The sequence below is a fragment of the Arachis ipaensis genome, chromosome B6, assembly GCF_059453495.1.
Source record: "Arachis ipaensis isolate K30076 ecotype BB chromosome B6, ASM5945349v1, whole genome shotgun sequence".
NCBI classification, from domain to species: domain Eukaryota; kingdom Viridiplantae; phylum Streptophyta; class Magnoliopsida; order Fabales; family Fabaceae; genus Arachis; species Arachis ipaensis.
In genome coordinates this window covers 12,063,613-12,079,930 of record NC_142441.1, presented here as the reverse complement: position 1 = coordinate 12,079,930, position 16,318 = coordinate 12,063,613, and the positions used below count along the sequence as shown (strand labels likewise).

General features: G+C 31.1%; 1 protein-coding gene across 1 annotated transcript; it reads right to left on the bottom strand.

Moving 5' to 3' along the window:
* Positions 1 to 13,112: 13,112 nt before the first annotated feature.
* Positions 13,113 to 14,167, bottom strand: LOC107645990 (hydrophobic protein LTI6A). Its single transcript, XM_016350156.2, has 3 exons — positions 13,999 to 14,167; positions 13,815 to 13,910; positions 13,113 to 13,422 (listed from the first exon to the last, which is right to left on the bottom strand). Exons 1-2 carry the CDS (start codon positions 14,083 to 14,085, stop codon positions 13,827 to 13,829), a joined length of 171 nt encoding a protein of 56 aa, XP_016205642.1. The 5' UTR covers positions 14,086 to 14,167; the 3' UTR covers positions 13,113 to 13,422; positions 13,815 to 13,826.
* Between the last annotated feature and the right edge of the window lie 2,151 nt (positions 14,168 to 16,318).

The window sequence follows — 16,318 nt, the reverse complement described above, 5'->3', positions numbered from 1 at the left end:
GAGAGAGAAGGAGAGTCTAGTCAAGGGTGGGTAAGGAGCTCTCAGGCTAGTGTCTTAGTAAAATCAGTAGGCAGAGTAGATGGTACATAGGATTTATTGGCAAATAGACAAGTGGCATTGCAGAAAAATCTGGAACAAAATGAAGGGACTAATCTGGATGAGCTGATGGGTGATGAAAATACTGCTGTCTTGAAATTAGGTGATGGGGCTCAGACAGAAAGGAGGATTGAAGAAATCTCCTCTGGTTCAAGGGATAGACCAGGGGATAGATCAAATCTAGGTACAGAGATCGATAGGCCAAATAAATTGTAAAGAAAACCATTGGAGGCATGGAAGGGAACAAACATAAAAGCAAAGAAATGAATGAAGAAGGAGCAGGCTCAATAGGAGGAGAAAATAATGTCTAACCCAACATGGTATTCTGCCAAACTAAAACAGTGGAAAGCCCAATACACCAAGCAACCAAGAAAAAAATGGGTATAATCAGGAGGAAAGAATTAGGCCCAAGTGAGAGTCAAGCTGAAAAAAGAGACTACATGATGATCAAGGAAGGTAAAAAGACCCAAGAAAAAATAGGCCAGACTAAAGATGAGAAAAAAACTAACTATTGGAGAAATGTTAAAGAAGCAGTGGGGTAAAGGGGCCCAAAAAAATAAAGACAACATGGTGTATCAACAAAAAAAAGCAAGGAGTCATAGCATAAAATAAAGTAGGAAGAGGAGAACACGTGGAAAAGAAGAAAATATGCTGGAATCAAATAAACTGTGGAAAATCAGCAAGATTGGCACAAGAAAGACAAGTACACATGTCAGTCAATGGAGATTTATACTTTGTGGAATTGGCTAAGGAGGATGAGGAAGAAAATAGTAACAACAATCAGCCGCTTACCATAGCAAAGGAGAGTGAGATGGAATTAGCAAGATGCATAAGGGATAGCCTGAAGCTTAAAAGAAAAAGGGAGGATGAGGATGCTGCACATGTAATGGAAGTGGAAGAGGGTGAAGAGGGGCTGAATCAAAACATCAAGGCAAGAAAAAAAGGCAAGGCAGAATTAGAGGAGCAAGATTCAGGAATGTTGGAACGAGAAAGGCAAACCAGATAAGCTGTCATGGAAGAGTTTATGGCTGAGGAGGCGGGCCTTAACATGCCTCCAACCCAGCCATGAGTATAATAAGTTGGAATTGTCATGGGTTGGCGGCTCCCGCGGCAATTTCGGAGCTCCAAAACTTATGTAAACAGATAAAGCCAGCCATAGTATTTGTAATAGAAACTAGAGCAAAAGAAAAAACTGTCATGAAAATTAGGAAAAGGCTACATTTTGAGGAAGCTTTTTGCATTGAACCCCGGGGATTGTCCGGTGGTCTTTGCTTATTTTGGAATGCAATATATAATGTTAATGTTTATTTTTGGTGTGACAATTACATTAAAGCCCGTATTGAAGACAAAAAAGGAAATATATGGTATTGTAATTTTGTCTATGGAAATCCTATTTTTAGGAGAAGAAAGGAGTTGTGGAAGGATATCACATCAAGTAATAATCATAGAGACATGTCCCAACTGTTCATAGGAGACTTTAATGATGTATTAGCACAAGAGGAGAATGTGGGACTACACCCGAAGCCACAGAATCAGGTAAGGGAGTTTAGATATTTTGTTGATGCTAATGCTTTAATGGATATAGAGTTGAAAGGAGGTAGATTTACTTGGTTTAACAACCCGAGGAACGGAGTGATTACGAGGAAGAGAATAGATAGAGCGCTAGCCAATTGGGTTTGGAGAAGTATGTTTCAACATGCCACCTTGACATTCATGCCAGCCATAAGTTCAGACCATTGCCCAATCATTCTAAATTTAGAGCCGAAAAACAAATCAGGGAAGAGCTTTAAATTTGAATCGTATTGGGTCGATCACGAAGACTGTGAGAAAGTAGTTACCAAAAGCTGGAACAAGGAGAAATCAAATGGAGATAACTGGAGTAAGATGATGGAAAAGATTAAAAACTACAAAGAAGAACTCAAAGACATGGAGCAAGATGACCTTCAAAAGAGCAGATAGGGAAATTCAAAGAATGAAAGAGGAACTTAGAGGACTACAAGCATCAGAAATTTCAGAAGAGCAACAGAAAAGGATCCTAGAGTTAAAAGAAGGGATAGCAAAACTATGGAAGCAAGAGGAAAAATACTGGGGGCAACAATCTAGAATAAAGTGGCTAAGGTGGGGCGATAAGAATACGGCATTTTTTCATGCGACTGATATTCAGAGAAGAGACAGAAACTGTATAGAAAAATTAAAAGATAGTACGGGACAATGGCTGAATGGAAAATGGAAAATAATGGAACACATTGAGAGCCATTTTCAGAGCCTTTTCAGTTCAACAAAAAGGCAGGATTTCGAAAAAACCATCAATAAGATTCCAAGAGTGGTAACTGAAGAAATGAATGATGAGCTATTAAAAGAAGTTACAGAGGAGGAGATAAGAAAGGCAGTCTTTGGCATGGGAGGTCTTAAGGCACCTGGGCCTGATGGTTTGAGTGGATTGTTTTATCAGAAATATTGGGAGGTCATTAAGAATGACGTGTGCGTGATAGTGAAGGATTTTTTCAATAATGGGTACATGCCTGAAGAGGTGAGCGAGACAACAGTGGTCCTAATTCCTAAGATCAAGAACCTAGAGAACCTCAACCAGCTGCGACCCATTAGCTGTTGCAATTTTATCTATAAAATCCTAGCAAAAGTTCTAGTACAGAGAATAAAGAAGATGATAGAAAAAGTTATATCGCCAACTCAAAGTGCGTTTGTGGGGGTAGATTCATACAAGACAATATCATTATAGTACAAGAGGCTTATTATAGCCTTAACAGAAAAGAAAAAAAAACAGTTCCAAAAATTTAGCAATTAAGCTAGACATGAATAAGGCTTACGATAGGCTTGAATGGGACTTCCTAGAAAAGATCCTCACAGCTTTCGGTTTTCAAGCCAGGTGGGTGAAGTTGATGATGGCATGTGTTACAAGTATTATCTATAGATTCAAAATTAATGGAGAGCTATCAAGAAAAATCAAGCCATATAGAGGACTTCGACAGGGAGATCCCTTATCACCGTATTTATTTATAATGGCAGCAGAGGTGTTAACAGTCCTAATGAGTGAGGCACAAAGAGAAGGCAGGATCTCAGGATTCAAAATAGCATCAACAGCACCCACCATCTCTCATCTACTTTTTGCAGATGACTGCATCATTTTGTTAGAAGCAAAGGAGGAGGAGATTTTTCAGATCATTACAGTTTTGAATGAATACATTGAAGCTTCGGGTCAAAAAATCAATCTAGACAAATCAGGAATCACTTTTGGATATCAAGTGCCTTTACAGACTAGAGTGAACATCGAGGAGATTCTCAGCATGGCGTCATGGGATACTCCAGAGAAGTATTTGGGGCTGCCAGCCAACTAGGAAAGGTCCCAAAATAGAGCTTTAGCATGGATCAAGGAGAAGGTCATAAACAAGCTTGAAGGTTGGAAAGAAAATCTGTTAAGTCAAGCAGGGAAAGAAACTTTAATAAAAGCAGTTGTGCAAGCAATACCGTCTTATGCGATGAATGTGATTATATTTTCAAAAGGCTTTTGTAGAAGGTTAAGCTCAAGGGTGGCGAGATTTTGGTGGGCTTCATCAGGAAAAGAGCGAGGCATACACTGGAAGAGCTGGAAATTTATAACAGCAAGTAAAAGGGACAGGGGGCTGGGTTTTAAAGATGTAGAAATTCAAAACCTAGCTTATTTGGCTAAGCAAGCTTGGAGAATCATAAAAGATCCGAATGCAACATGGGTGCAAATCCTAAGGCCGTTTATTTGCCGAGAGAGAACTTTTGGGAAGCGAAGGCTTCAAGAAATGCTTTGTGGGTATAGAAAAGTATTTTACAAGGTAGGGAGCTGCTCCGAAAACAGGAAAAGTGGTGTATAGGAGATGACACTCATGTTAGCATAAGGAAGGACAATTGGATAGCGGGGAGAAAAAAAAGAACTTAATTTGGGGATAGCAGACGACAGGAAAGTAAAGGAGCTACTCAATGAAAGTGACGAGTGGGACAAAATCAAAATTTACTCAATATTTTCACAAGAGATAGCAGATAGCATAATGAAAACACCAATAAGCACAATAAAAAGGCATGACACTCTATATTAGCTTTGGAGAGAAGATGGTACGTATACAATCAAAACTGGTTATCAAGCAGCAAGATTAGAAGTGCAGGAAAAAACTCAAAATGGCCCTTCAACAAGCACTGATAGAAAGGGACTATGGAATGAGATTTGGAATATGAAAGTTCCTCCAAAAATCAGAACATTCTTATGGAAAGCAGCTCAAGATATCCTACCCGTAAATACTAACTTATATAAGAAGAGATTGATAGCTAGTCCTATTTGCCAAGTGTGTAACACGGAAACTGAAACTATAGAGCATGCCCTGCTTCTCTGCGAATGGACGCGAGCCACCTGGTTTGGGGCTGAATGTCAATGCACACCCATAGTAGATTCAGTAAAATTGTTTGGGGACTGGTTGATGGAATATATAGAAAAAATAAAAAAATAGGGAGGAGATCGTCAAGAGATGAGAATAAGTAGAATCGGATTTCTAGCTTGGGAGGTGTGGAAGACAAGAAATCAGAAAATATTTCAGCAACAGAGTATTCAACCAGAATGAACAATTAAAAGAGCTAAACTGATAGAGAATCTATTTTGGAACTCAACAGACCAGCAATTTGTAGAAAAGAAGAGCGAGAAAAATAGAACAGCACACTTGATCAGATGGAGGCCTCCACCGGAAGATTGGTTAAAGGCTAATGTGGATGCTGCTTTCAGGAAGGAGGATGGAAAAAGGAGCAATATATGTGGTCATTAGGAACAATAATGGAAAAATTGTGTTGGGCTTATCTGGAAAAATTAGCACACATTCAAGTATAACAGCTGAAGCTATAGCTATTAGGCAAGCCCTTATTATTATTGAAAATTTGGATTTGGGAAAACCATTAATTGAATCAGACAGTTTAAAACTAATCCAAACCATAAAATCAAATACTTCCATTGGAGAAACTGAAGCAATATTACAGGATATTAGAGAGCTAATAAAAAGATTACCAAATTGTGGTCTAACTTGGACACCCAGAGAAAAAAATCTGCTTGCTCACACAGTTGCTAAAATGGCAGCATCAGATTGCCTTCGTCAGAACTGGAATATGCAACCACCACTGGAGATGCGGCGTATTATCAACAATTGGAAAAAGAAAATCAATAAAAAAGTTAGGAACATAATAATTCAGAAAGTTCAACAACTGAGAACAACAGTAATTACTACATGCTGTTCAGAAAATTCAGAAAACTCAGAAAACTCAACATAAAACAAAGTTAATATCAAGATCTGGGATTTAAAGAGAACCAACAGGAGTAAATTCGACTTGAGAAAGCACAAGGCTTCCACGATCTTATTTAAAGAAATTGAAGATGAAGAAACGGCGAAAGTGAATTTTCAGCGACAACAACAATTTGTAATGAAACAAGACATGCAATCAAATTGATATAACAAACCTTATTTTAAAGGGAGCGGGCTCGGTACAGAAAAGGAGTTTCGGAGCAAATAGGCTGCAAATAGGAAAGTACTGTATCATCAAAATTACAAATTCAGAGAGGAAGCGGAAGCTTCCATGTTTGTGCACCCTCGGCATCGAAGCTTCATTCAGAGCGCAGACAGCAGAGGAGACCAACCAAAAGTACCAGTCACAATTCATATCAATATGGGTTCGGGAGAGAACAACAGCGTTCCAACGGCTTCAACATTCTAATTGCTTGAAGGAATGAGTATACCTGTGGTGGTTAATTAGAGCACAAAGTAACGAAAGGATAGGAAGATTCAAAATTGAATGAATTAGGAAATTAGGTTGAGCTGTGATTGGTTGGGTAGCTTGGGCCTTAATGGCCAATATCCAAAAAAAAAAAAAAAGAAGAGAGAGAGCTATCATAAAAAAAAAAAAAAGAGGAGAGAGAGCACATAATTTATATTTATCTCTAAAATTTTTTTGTATGTTTCATGCATGACAAATAAAATTAAAATATTTTATTTATTTCAAATTTATACTTGATTCAATGAATAATTGGATACAACGTGGTTCAGAAAAGTATGAAAACAACCACCAAAAGAGAAGAAATATAAAGAAATTATAGAGAACTCCTATTTGAGAACTCTTCTACTGAAGTTATTTCAATAGAAACAATTTGCTGTGGGCTTGCGGTGAAGTCTCGATCTTCAAACATCTTTATTTATTTTAGTAAGTTTTTTATTGTTCATATCCTGGCCTAATATCATAGTCTAGACTTAAGTAAGTTAAAAAGGTCCAATCCAAAAGTTGGTTTTAACATCTAACCGACTTCTCATAAAAGAGGTCGGGTTCGACACGAGCCTCTCTCTAAGGAGGTCGGGTTCGAGATGAGGTGGCAGATAACACTTATTCAAATAAGTAACTGCCCTATAAAATCTCTCATCCACTTACAGAAGCAGTATCTCAACAGTCATAAGATAAATGGACGATTATCCACCTTCAGAAGTGGAACTACTTCAACGTGGTTATTCGATCACCATTATAAATACACTGACACCCTTCATGTATCTCTAAATTCCAATACTCTGTTAAACCTACCTACCTCATTTGCTAACTTAGGCATCAGAGTGTTTTTGTAGGTACCACCCCACCCCCATTCTCCAAACACGCAATTTGGACGGAGGCTCCCAGACGCACACCAAATTAGAGATCCTCTTCTATTGACATTTGGGCCTATCCTCCAAGTCCACTCTACTTACTTGCCTTACAAATTTATCCTACAGTGATTGCTATGTTACTTAAAAGTATTTGTTTAACTTACTAAAAAAAATTAAAAATTAATAGGGTAAAGTATATTTTTTGTCCCTGAAGTTTGGTAAAAGTTTCAAAAATACTCCTAAGTTTTATTTTGTTTCAATTTTGTCTCAAAAGTTTTCGATTTGCATCAAGTATACCCTCGACGGCTAAATTTTCAAAAAATTTAAGACTAATTTAACAATAATGCATAGAAATTGTGCTTGATTTGCTTGTATTGAGGGTTGTTCTTATGAAATTGTTATTGAATTGGTCTTAAATTTTTTAAAAAGTTAGCCGTCAGGGGTATATTTGATGCAAATCGAAAACTTTTGGAATAAAATTGAAACAAAATAAAACTTAGAGGTATTTTTGAAACTTTTGTCAAACTTTAGGGACAAAAAATATATTTTACCCAAATTAATATTAATTTTAAAAATAATTAATTATAAAATATTCAAAATTTATCATAAAAAAATAAATTAAATAAAAATTAAATTCCAAATTATAAACACCATAAAATTTATCATTACCAAATAAGAGAAGCAGTCCATGAACATTTCTTCTTCCCTGTTTTTCAGGTCAAAGAGTTCCAACTACTACTCTATAGTTCCTTTGAATCAGAATTCATCGCTAGTGCGTGTCTAAGAAATCATTATTCATAAAATATATTTATTTTTAAAAATTTAATTTTAATTTACTGATAACATGTACATTTAATTATATAATATTATATTAATAAATATAACTATTTTTTATATTAATTACATAAATAATTATTTAAAATAAAAACAGATATAATTGACGATGGTGTAAAGTAAAATATTGTACCTTGTGAGTGCTTAAAAATAAGCTCTATTTTTAATGCAATTCTGTTTTGTGTTACGGGGTCGAATTGAACAAGTATGTATCTCCAACATTATTAACGTGAGAGTGCTTTCGCGATTATTTATCGAAAATTAATTTATTTATAAATAAAAGTGATAGTGATATATATAGAGATAAGTTTTAAAGTGCCCCTGAACTTGCACTCGAGTTTTATAGTAGTCTCTAAACTTAAAAGTTATCCATATTCATCTTTAAAGTTGCATTTCGGGACTCAAATTCGTCCTTCCGACATATTCCATCCACCTGGCACCATCGAAAAGCTGATCTGGACTCCTCCGTGACACGCTGGCCAGGTAACGGCTAGCTGACGTCGATTAGTAAATTTTTATGGTGCAATTTGGTCTCTAAATCAAAATTAAAAATTTTAATCCCCAAATTTAATCATCATTTTCTTCTCTACAGTAATCCCTCTTTTCTTTACAGACATAGATCTTCATATCCCAAATTCACAAGATTTTTCTTTTTGTTTATTTTTAGTTGAAGTATCTTATAACAATAACAACAACTAGAGTCTTCTTAACAATCATTATTTGAACAAATTTAACCGCTTTTATCCTTTTTTTCTGTAAGAAAGATAGTGAGATTATAACGTAAAAAAAAGTTATGTGATATATAATTAAAGAAATAATGCAAAGTTTAGTTTTTAAAATTGTGAACATTCATAAAAATTTGTTGACTTTTGAAAATGATTAAATTGATTCCTAAATTCATAAATTGTGAATCTCAACTCATTTCTAATACTAATATAAAATGTTAAAATGTCAGCATGACATTTACAAACAAAAAGATGATATGATTAATATTTTAATATGATCAAATTAGTATCTTAAATTAGTTAATTATATTTATTTTGCTTAATTAATTTTTTATTAATTAGAGACTAAAATAATAAATATTAAATTAGGTAAATTTTTGCTATTTTTTTGTTTCTCTAATATTATTCTTAATTAATTTAAAATATCTATTTAATTATAAGAAAATCTTAGACACGTCATTTTAATGGAGATGTCATACGATTTGAAATGCCATAATATAACACTTTATATTAATACTATGTGAATGACAGTTAAATTAGGATGATGCATGGTTATTTTGGAACAGGATTCGAAAGAAAATGTAATGTAGTATATAATAATAACGATGTAATTTTTTAATTCCGTAAATACAAGAGATAGATTTTTGTAAAACATTTTAATTAAACTAGAGTTAAATGAGTGCATAAAATGTTAAATACAAAGACATAGTATATGACTTTTAATTAACAAAACATATGCGTGCTTTCAATAAAGTTATAATTTGTAGTCTCTTTCACATCCATATGGAGAAGAGAAGAGAAGAAAAGAAAAGAGAGGGTTACTACTATAGAGAAGAGAATAATAATTAAATTTGGGGATTAAAATTTTTAATTTTAATTTAGGGACCAAATTGCACCATAAAAGTTTACTAATACACGTCAGCTAGCTGTTACCTAGCCAGCGTGTCACGAAAGAGTCCAGATCAGCTTTCCGATAGTGCCAGATGGACGGAATGTGCCGGAAGGACGAATCTGAGTCCCGGAGTGCAACTTCAGGGACGAATATGAGTAACTATTAAGTTCAGGGACTACTATGAAGTTCGAGTGCAACTTCAGGACCACTTTGAGGTTTATCTCGATATATATATATATATGGAAAAGTCTAGTGAGTCAGCAACTTTATTAAATTCTGACCAGTATGTAACCAGCAAAAAAAAAGTGAGTAATCTCACACCATTAAAATCATCATTAATGACTACTTAATAGCTACAAATCATAAAAGTTACTAAGTATATATATATATATATATATATATGTGTGTGTGTGTGTGATATCATGATATGTACTTTGTTAATAGCTAGAAATTTGATTTCATATGATATATATGCAATCCGAGTATTCAATTCCTTGCGAGAAGTGGCGGAGCTTGAACATTATTTTTGGAGGAGCAAAAATTTATTAGATAAAAAAAAATAATTATTTAAATAATTTGGGTATAAATCCACTTTTAGAGTCATTTTTCAAAATCTCATTTCAACTAAATTAAAATCAAACTTATTATTAAATTCAATAATTTAAAATTTAAAAATTGTATCGTATTTTTTCATAAATTATTAGAATTGTAAAACTATCAACTAGAATTAACAATATTAAAGTTATATATATTTTCTCTTTTTAAAATATTAGTTTTTTTTAAAAAAGCATTAATTTTTTATTATTACAGTGGTAGAAAAATTAAAATATATAAACTATTAAAATATTTAAAATTATAATTAAAATAATAAATATTAAAAATTATAATAATTATCAAATATTTGAATGTCTTTATTTAGCAAAAAAATTGATAAAGAATAAATAAGCTTAAGTTTAGTAGATAAACAAAAGTTTACAAAATTTAGAATTTAAAAAGTTTATGTGTTAAGTTTAAACAACTAAAATAATTATTAAGATAATGACTAAATATTATTAAATTATTATTCAATTGTTTGTGTGATTTGTTCTATTTAGTATATATGCAGAAATATAATTGAATTTGGCCCAATAAAAAATAAAACAAGTCCAAATGACATCTAGCCTACACACGTAACCATAATCCAAGACTTATTTACTACCATCACAAATATTTTCTATAAAAAATGCAAGCATAAAGAAAGAAAGAAAGGGAGTCCATATTCATAGTCAAGCCCAAACAGTAATCCATTTTCAAACTCATTTTTTAAAGTACAAACTAATGAATTCAATTCCATTTCGTTTGAACCAATTTACTTTATACTACCAAAAACCAAAACTCTCTCTTCTCTCTTTTTTCTTTTTTTTTTTCACATCACATCATGTGAACTCTCTGAATCAAGAAGAAAGAAAAAGAAAATTATGTAGTTAGGGCAAAATCAAAGATAAAAAAAGTTTTTAATTTTAAGTAAGAGAAGGTCAAGGAAATTAGGGTAAAAGACAATATCTCATCCAAGAACAAATCACAGAAAGGAGGTTTCAATTCGTGCTTCATTGAATTTTAGACAAAAAAATCATCTCTTTGCATACATAAAAGTAAAAAGTTGTAAATGTTGAAGATGAAGGCGCTCTGCTGTGAATCAACGCTCAAGAATTTGACTTGGAGCCAAAGCAAAAATACACGATTCAGTTGAAAGAGAATATTGAAGATACAGTTACATGTTTGATTTGGTCAGTGCTTCTACATTTTCTCTCCTCTGTCATGCCGCTGCTACTATTATTTTTGGAGAAGAAGACCAACAAGTGCCGAAACAAGTTTCAAGTCTAGGAAGCTTCACTCTTCTATTAAAAGGGGTGAATAGTCAATGATTGAAAAAAAAAGAGAGAGCACTACGTTTGGGTTTCCATAGCTCAGTGGACTATTTATTCTTCTCTTTTATGGGTTTCATTGAGTATCTCTTTTTCTCAATTTAGCCTTTCTGTATTTCAATGGTACGGTAAAAGGTAAAATGGTGAGATTTGTAAGAAAATGCCATTGAATGGAAAAAGACAAAGAGTTAGACTTGGAGAAAAAGTCATAGTTATTTCAGAAATTTTTTGTAAGTCTTTTTATTTTGTTGTCATGATCTTGAGAAAATTTTCTTACAAGTTAAGTTAACACTTTGCTGTTGAAAAGTTAGGGAGAATTCCTAGTCAAGCTTAGTTTGGGTTAGAAACTGAATTTGTCCCATATAGGATTGATTAGAATTCTAGGGAGAATTGGTGAATGTAATTCTGTTAAAAAATAGTGAAATTTCATCACTGTTGTTATAGAGACTGGATGTAAGTTACATTGCACTGAGTAGCTGAACTATAATATATCTGTGTGTCATTATCTTTTCTCTTCTCTGTTTCTAGTTCTGCATTATAAGAGACAAAATTGAAGCATCTTCTGATTCTACTATTCAGCAATACTTTTTCATTACACCACTTGCACGCAATTCTGTTTTGACTCCTACTGTGTCAAGAGACAAAATTATAGTCTCTCCTATTTTCAGCTCATTATATCTCAACTAAACTCAACATTAAAAGTAAAAGAAAAATGAGGTCAAGATTCAACCCCCCTTCTCTTAGCTATTGATAACCATCATTATAAAATATTTAATTTATTATTTTTAACCAACAATTAGTCATCAATATTTAAAAAGGGTAAAGTATTAAATTGCTCTCCTATGTTTGCACGTAATTCTGTTTTGGTTCTTAAGGTTTAAAGTATCCTATTTGAATCCAAAAAAATTTTATTTAGCATCAATTTAGTCCCACAGTGAAGTCAAAGTTAAATAATTAACGGAATGTCTTATATAACAATAGTACAAGAACAAAATCCATAATTTGGAGAACAAGTACAAGCTCTAGAGGCACAAAATTAACCGTTGATGCATCAATACATTTGTTTATCATTCTCTTTGGTTCTATAGAAAATATTTTATCTATATTATAAAAAAATAATAAAAAAATGTATTGATGCATCCACAGTTGATTTTGTGTCTCTGGAGCTTGTACTTGTTCTCCAGATTATCGATTTTGTTCTTATACTATTGTTATGTAGGACATTTCGTTAATTATTTAACTTTGACCTCACTGGGACTAAATTGATGCTAAATAAAACTTTTTTGAATTCAAATAGGCCACTTTAAACTTTAAGGACTAAAACAGAACTATACCCAAACATAAAAGGACCAATTTAATACTTTACCTCATTTTTTGGCTAACATTTTTCATTTTAAAAAGGTTTTGTGGTTTTATATTTATTTAATTAAATGTTTTAGTTAGTCAAAATTTTATTTAAGTTCATCTCATCTATTAATCTAATACATTGTATATTATTACAATTGAGTATAGATTTAAACCCAATTCTCTAAGATATTTGAGTTAAAAAGACCAAAAATATCAATCGAGTAACTAATACTACATGTAAGAAAATTACTAAGTTTTTTTCCAAAAATTTTGGAGGGCTATGACCCCAAAAGAAAGATTCGCCGATGTTTACGAGAGTAGTTAAATTAAATAAACGGCTTCTTTGGTTATTTTCAAGAAAAAGACCGATATAAATGATACTAAAATCCATGATGGTGTTATCTGTTATTATCATTGGATGGTCCACCTTAACCTGTTCATGTTTTGCATTGGCTATGGTTGCGGGACATGGCCAAAGCATAAACCATGTGAGCTCTAACAACTAATTATAATAAGGTGTAACGAGAATAAATGAATAATAATTGATGAATAAATCAATTTTATTAATTTGAAAATAATAATTGATAACTATTAGAACATTTTGACATGAATGAATACATTACTAATTAGGATTGAGGTCTAATACAAGTAAACAAAATTATTGACCCTGACTAGCAAGTACTATCTTTCAATTCATTCGGTTGTCCAAACTCCAAACAAGTATAGAGACCACACCAAGTCCCACTCTTGGTTGTTACATACAACAAAATAAAGCACGGAAAATAATAATTAATTAACACGTCACTAAAAAAGGGATATTGACAGTGATACACTGAGAATAAAACAAAAGAGAAAAAAAAAGAAGAAAAAAGAATCACTTTTTAATTAACCCATCAAAGATCAAACGGCTACAGAAAAACAGGAATATCTGAACTGAAACACGCGGAATGCACTTGAGAACTATACTGTTCATTGGCCACCTGTCAAAACATGAATTCATCTTCATAAGGTAAGTAAAATGTCCTACCTTGTAAGCAACTTCTTGTTAAAGGAACTTAATTATATATATTATTGACAAAATAGAAAGCAAAGTTGGTTACAAGTGGCCCAAGAGTCACCTAATCAACATTATTTAGCATCAAATTAGTGGGAGTTTATTGGACCTACATGTCCCTTTCCCATTTCTACTTTTTATCAGAATCATATTCTAGTGACTGACGTTATTCTAATAGCTTTTGCCTTGAATTATTTCTAAGCTACAATTTTATGTTATAGACAGGCTTAGCATATGACAAGATAAATCCCTATACATATAATTAATTTGTGTTAAAAAAATTGAAAAAAAAAAAAAGGAAAAGAAATTATTACGTACCAAAGATGATGATCACTTGGTGATAGCATAGACAGCATAAATAATTCCAGGGAGATATCCAAAAAGGGTGAGTACCAAACAGATCCAGAACTCTACCTGCACAAGTAATTAACAAGAGACTTAATTAAAGTAATGATTAAGAAGAGAGAAAGTGATAAAAAGGAAGGTAATTAAGAAAACGTACATGGCAGCCATACTTGAGGAAGACCCCAAGAGGAGGAAGGATGATGGCGAGGAGGATGTCTATGCAGGTGGCTGTGCCTTCCGCCATTTTTGATTAAACTTAAGTTACAATAACTGCTTCTGCTGCTTGTATTTGAGAAGATTTCGTATTTGATAGTGCTATCTGTGAATGTGGAGGTTCCATATTTATAGCACGAAGCAGGCAACGAATTAATTCAAGTCCGTTATCATGCACGTGGCACCTTTACTTTCGCAAATGCATATTTTAACAATAAATTATTATATTATTTTACTACAAATTATATTTTCTAAGGATATTTTTTTTTTCAATAAATTTTTAAATAAATATTTATATGATCAAGTGTATATAAATTAATATTTAATAATTATTTATATTAAAATTTATCAATAATTTTGATATTTTATTTTATTTAATAATTATTATTATGATTCTTTAATAATCAATAATTATTGTCATTGTTATAGTAATCTATAACAGACTGTATTATGATGCTAAACATGTTATTTTTTTTAACTACTTAAAAAAAAATATTATGTAATAATCATACATAAATTAATATTTAATAATTATTAATGTTAAACTTTGTCGGTAATATTCTAATATTTCATTTCATATGTTTTTAGTTATTATTATTATTATTATTATTATTATTATTATTATTATTATTATTATTATTATTATTATTATTATTATTATTATTATTCAGTGACTCATTGAGTCAATCGTCAATAATTAATAATCAAGAATTCAATAATTCTAATTTTACACCGGATTATATTTTTATGCTAAATATATTGACGTGGTACACACTATTTTTTTTTAAAAATATTATGTAATCAATTATATGTAAATTAATATTTAATAATTAATTATATTGAGATTTGTTAATAATTTTAATATTTTATTTTATTTTTTTAGTAATTATTATTGTTCTTTCTTATATTTTTGTAAAATAATAATTATAATATTTATTTTATATTCTTTTAAAAATTAATACAATTCTTTTTTATATTTATGTGAATATTATATATAGTATTTTATTTTACCATTTATAATTTAAAAAGTCCTATAAATGCACGAATCTAATGATTTTAATTAATTGTGTAATGTTTTTTTATAAGTGTATTAAAATTAAACTTATTTAATTAAGCATCTTCTTTTGTAAAGTTTTTCAATTTATTAAATTCCATGACTTAATTTGAGTTGTATTAGATTCGTAAAGCTTGAATCTTTTTCAAAGTTAGTTTACTTGGTTTTGAGATCCAACAAAATAGTACATAAATAAGGATTAAAAGTTTCCTAGCAAATCCTAAATCTTTAGTAAAATAATTGGTTAAATATTTGAACCAATTTACGAATTTTTATGAAAATGGCAAAAAAAGAGCCCCCTTATTATTGTTATCTTTATTAACTTTTTGTGTTTGTCTTGTTGATGCTTCAATAGGTAACCTATTGAGTTGAACGGAAAATAGGTTTTCTTAATTTTTTTTAATAATTAAAGGAGTAAAATGTAATTTTTTATTATTAATTATTATACATAAAATAAAAAAAATATAAAAAAAAATATATTAAAAATTTATAGATCATACTTTATTCTCTTAATTTTTTTCAATAATTGAGAGAATCCATTTGTACTTTGAACCTAGCATTAAAGTAGGACAAATTTCATCTTAGGAGAGAAAACTTGTAAACAAAATAATGAAAGGCTAGCTTTTGTATTTTGTAATGGATTCTTGAAATGATAGAAACGGTGCAACAGCTAAGACGTGGCTCGTACGATTAAGACCGATCCAAATACAACAAAACAAAAAACAGAATAACACGGATCTCGTGTTTATTTTTAACGATATCTCTATCTCCGGCGTTAAGATACATAGATATTGGTAACATCTCATTTCTATCTACAAAACTTTGCAAGATTTCAATTTATTTAAGGAGTTTATATTTATCTTCTCGGCCAATTAAATGTGTTCAGCTGCAAGATTTTTAGAAGGTTTTGATACAACATACGACATATCGAAAATTAATTATCTATATAAAATATATAAAAAAAATAAAATATTAAATTTGATAATTTATTTTTAGTGTTGATATAATATTTTTATAAAAAATTTATTATTTTTAATTATTAATTAAATTTTTTAATATAATTTTTTAATTTAATAACATATTTTATTTTATATTTTTAAATATTAATAACTAAAAATAATAAATTTTGAGAATTGTTTTAATATTTTTAATTTTTGAAAAAAGCGAAAGAGATAAATAGGGAGAACGCGCAAGGCTTTTTGGTCGGCCG

Bases quoted from the DNA above. Each gene is read 5' to 3' on its own strand.
- LOC107645990 (XM_016350156.2), bottom strand. From the start codon at position 14,085: ATGGCGGAAGGCACAGCCACCTGCATAGACATCCTCCTCGCCATCATC. The intron at 13,911-13,998 runs GTACGTTTTCTT...TTACTTGTGCAG, and splicing joins TCCTCAAGTATGGCTGCCAT to GTAGAGTTCTGGATCTGTTT.